This window comes from Echinops telfairi, unplaced genomic scaffold (assembly GCF_000313985.2).
Source record: "Echinops telfairi isolate 266 unplaced genomic scaffold, ASM31398v2 ScPeMD7_18;HRSCAF=68, whole genome shotgun sequence".
Lineage (NCBI taxonomy): Eukaryota > Metazoa > Chordata > Mammalia > Afrosoricida > Tenrecidae > Echinops > Echinops telfairi.
In genome coordinates, this window is record NW_022103915.1 from 51,397,654 (window position 1) to 51,399,081 (window position 1,428).

Genomic DNA, 1,428 nt, shown 5'->3' on the forward strand with positions numbered 1-1,428 from the left:
CTTCATAGATTTTTGTTTAATGTTTTGCTTTGAGGTAAGAATAAGCCTTTGGATTAGAATAAGATCTTATCAGTTTGGCTTTTAATAAAGATGTGCTTTGTTACATAACTTTTTAAAACTTATTTCCTTTAGCTAAAGATCTTATCCGCACAACAGTTGGTCAAACAAGACTTCTTATGAAGGAAAGGTTCAAACAGTTTGAAGGACTGGTGAATGATTGTGAATATAAACGCGGTGAGAAGGAGACTACCTGTACGGATCTGGATGGATTTTGGGATATGGTTAGTTTCCAGGTATGTGCACAAATGTTTTGAGTATATGAACTTAAAAGGTTTTCTGTTGCTGCTGCTGTTTTGTTTGTAAAATTAAGAGTACAAGTAACATTAAATGAGATATTAGAAAGCACTTTTGTAACTCTAAATTATTATCTAAATTTTATAGCTGATGTCTCCTTCCTCACTGTTGTCAGGATAATTTCTTAAGGGTAAACATTTGAAATTATGTTCAATACTTCAGTGGTCTACATGTGAGAAAATGAATAAATCTCGTCTTTAGTAATTCACTTCAACTGACAGTTATTAGGTTCCTACTGTGTGCCAGGCATTGTGCTAAGAGTTGATAAATAAGACAGACATATTCTTTATCTCGGAGTGGTTTGGGATTCCAGATACAGTATAAAAGTTCATGTGAAAAGTTCGAATAGATGGACATTCGCAGAGGGTCAATAAAGGTATGGAAGGAGATGACTCTAGCATTTTAAGCTTATTCTAGAAGTATGTAAAATACCATTTCAAGAACCAGTAGCCAATAATCATTAGACATGTAGATAAGGCCTCAAACCTACAGGAAAGAGGCAAAAGAAAACATACTGAACCAAGCTATCTGGGTGACGAAAATGGGGATAATACAAGGAGAAAAGACAAGGATTTCATGATGGCCATCAGGTGGAAATAACTCAAGAGACCATCAAGCAATGGATAGATAAACAGAATATGGTATGTGAACACAAAGGAGTATTATTTGGCCATAAATAAAATGGAATTCTGATACTTCCTATGACATGGATGAACCTTAAGGCATTATGCTGTGGTAAAGTAAGTTAGAAACAAAAGAATCTATTGTAGACTCCTACTTTATGAAATGTCTAGAATAGGCAAATACACAGAGATCCGAGTTTATTGGTGGTTTACTAGCAGCTGGGAGCAGGAGGAGGAGATGGGAATTACAGATGAGAGGGTCTTGAGCTTCTATTGGGGTGACATTACGCTTTTCGAAATGGATAGTGGTGAGAGTAGAATAACATGCTGAAATAAAGTACTGGCCTGAATTGTACACTTAGAAATATGGTTTAGATGGCAAACTTTCTGTTATATGCTTAACTACTGTAAAATGTAATAAGTATTAATATTCTTATAAATCAGACATTTC

General features: G+C 34.8%; 1 protein-coding gene across 1 annotated transcript in view; it reads left to right on the forward strand.

The window, feature by feature from the left end:
* Nucleotides 1-1,428, forward strand: part of DLGAP5 (DLG associated protein 5) — a 45,262-nt gene that overhangs the window by 21,908 nt on the left and 21,926 nt on the right. The window contains exon 9 of the mRNA XM_013003647.2: nt 133-293. Within this exon, the coding sequence (XP_012859101.1) occupies nt 133-293 (161 nt within the window). The remainder of the gene's footprint in view (nt 1-132; nt 294-1,428) is intronic.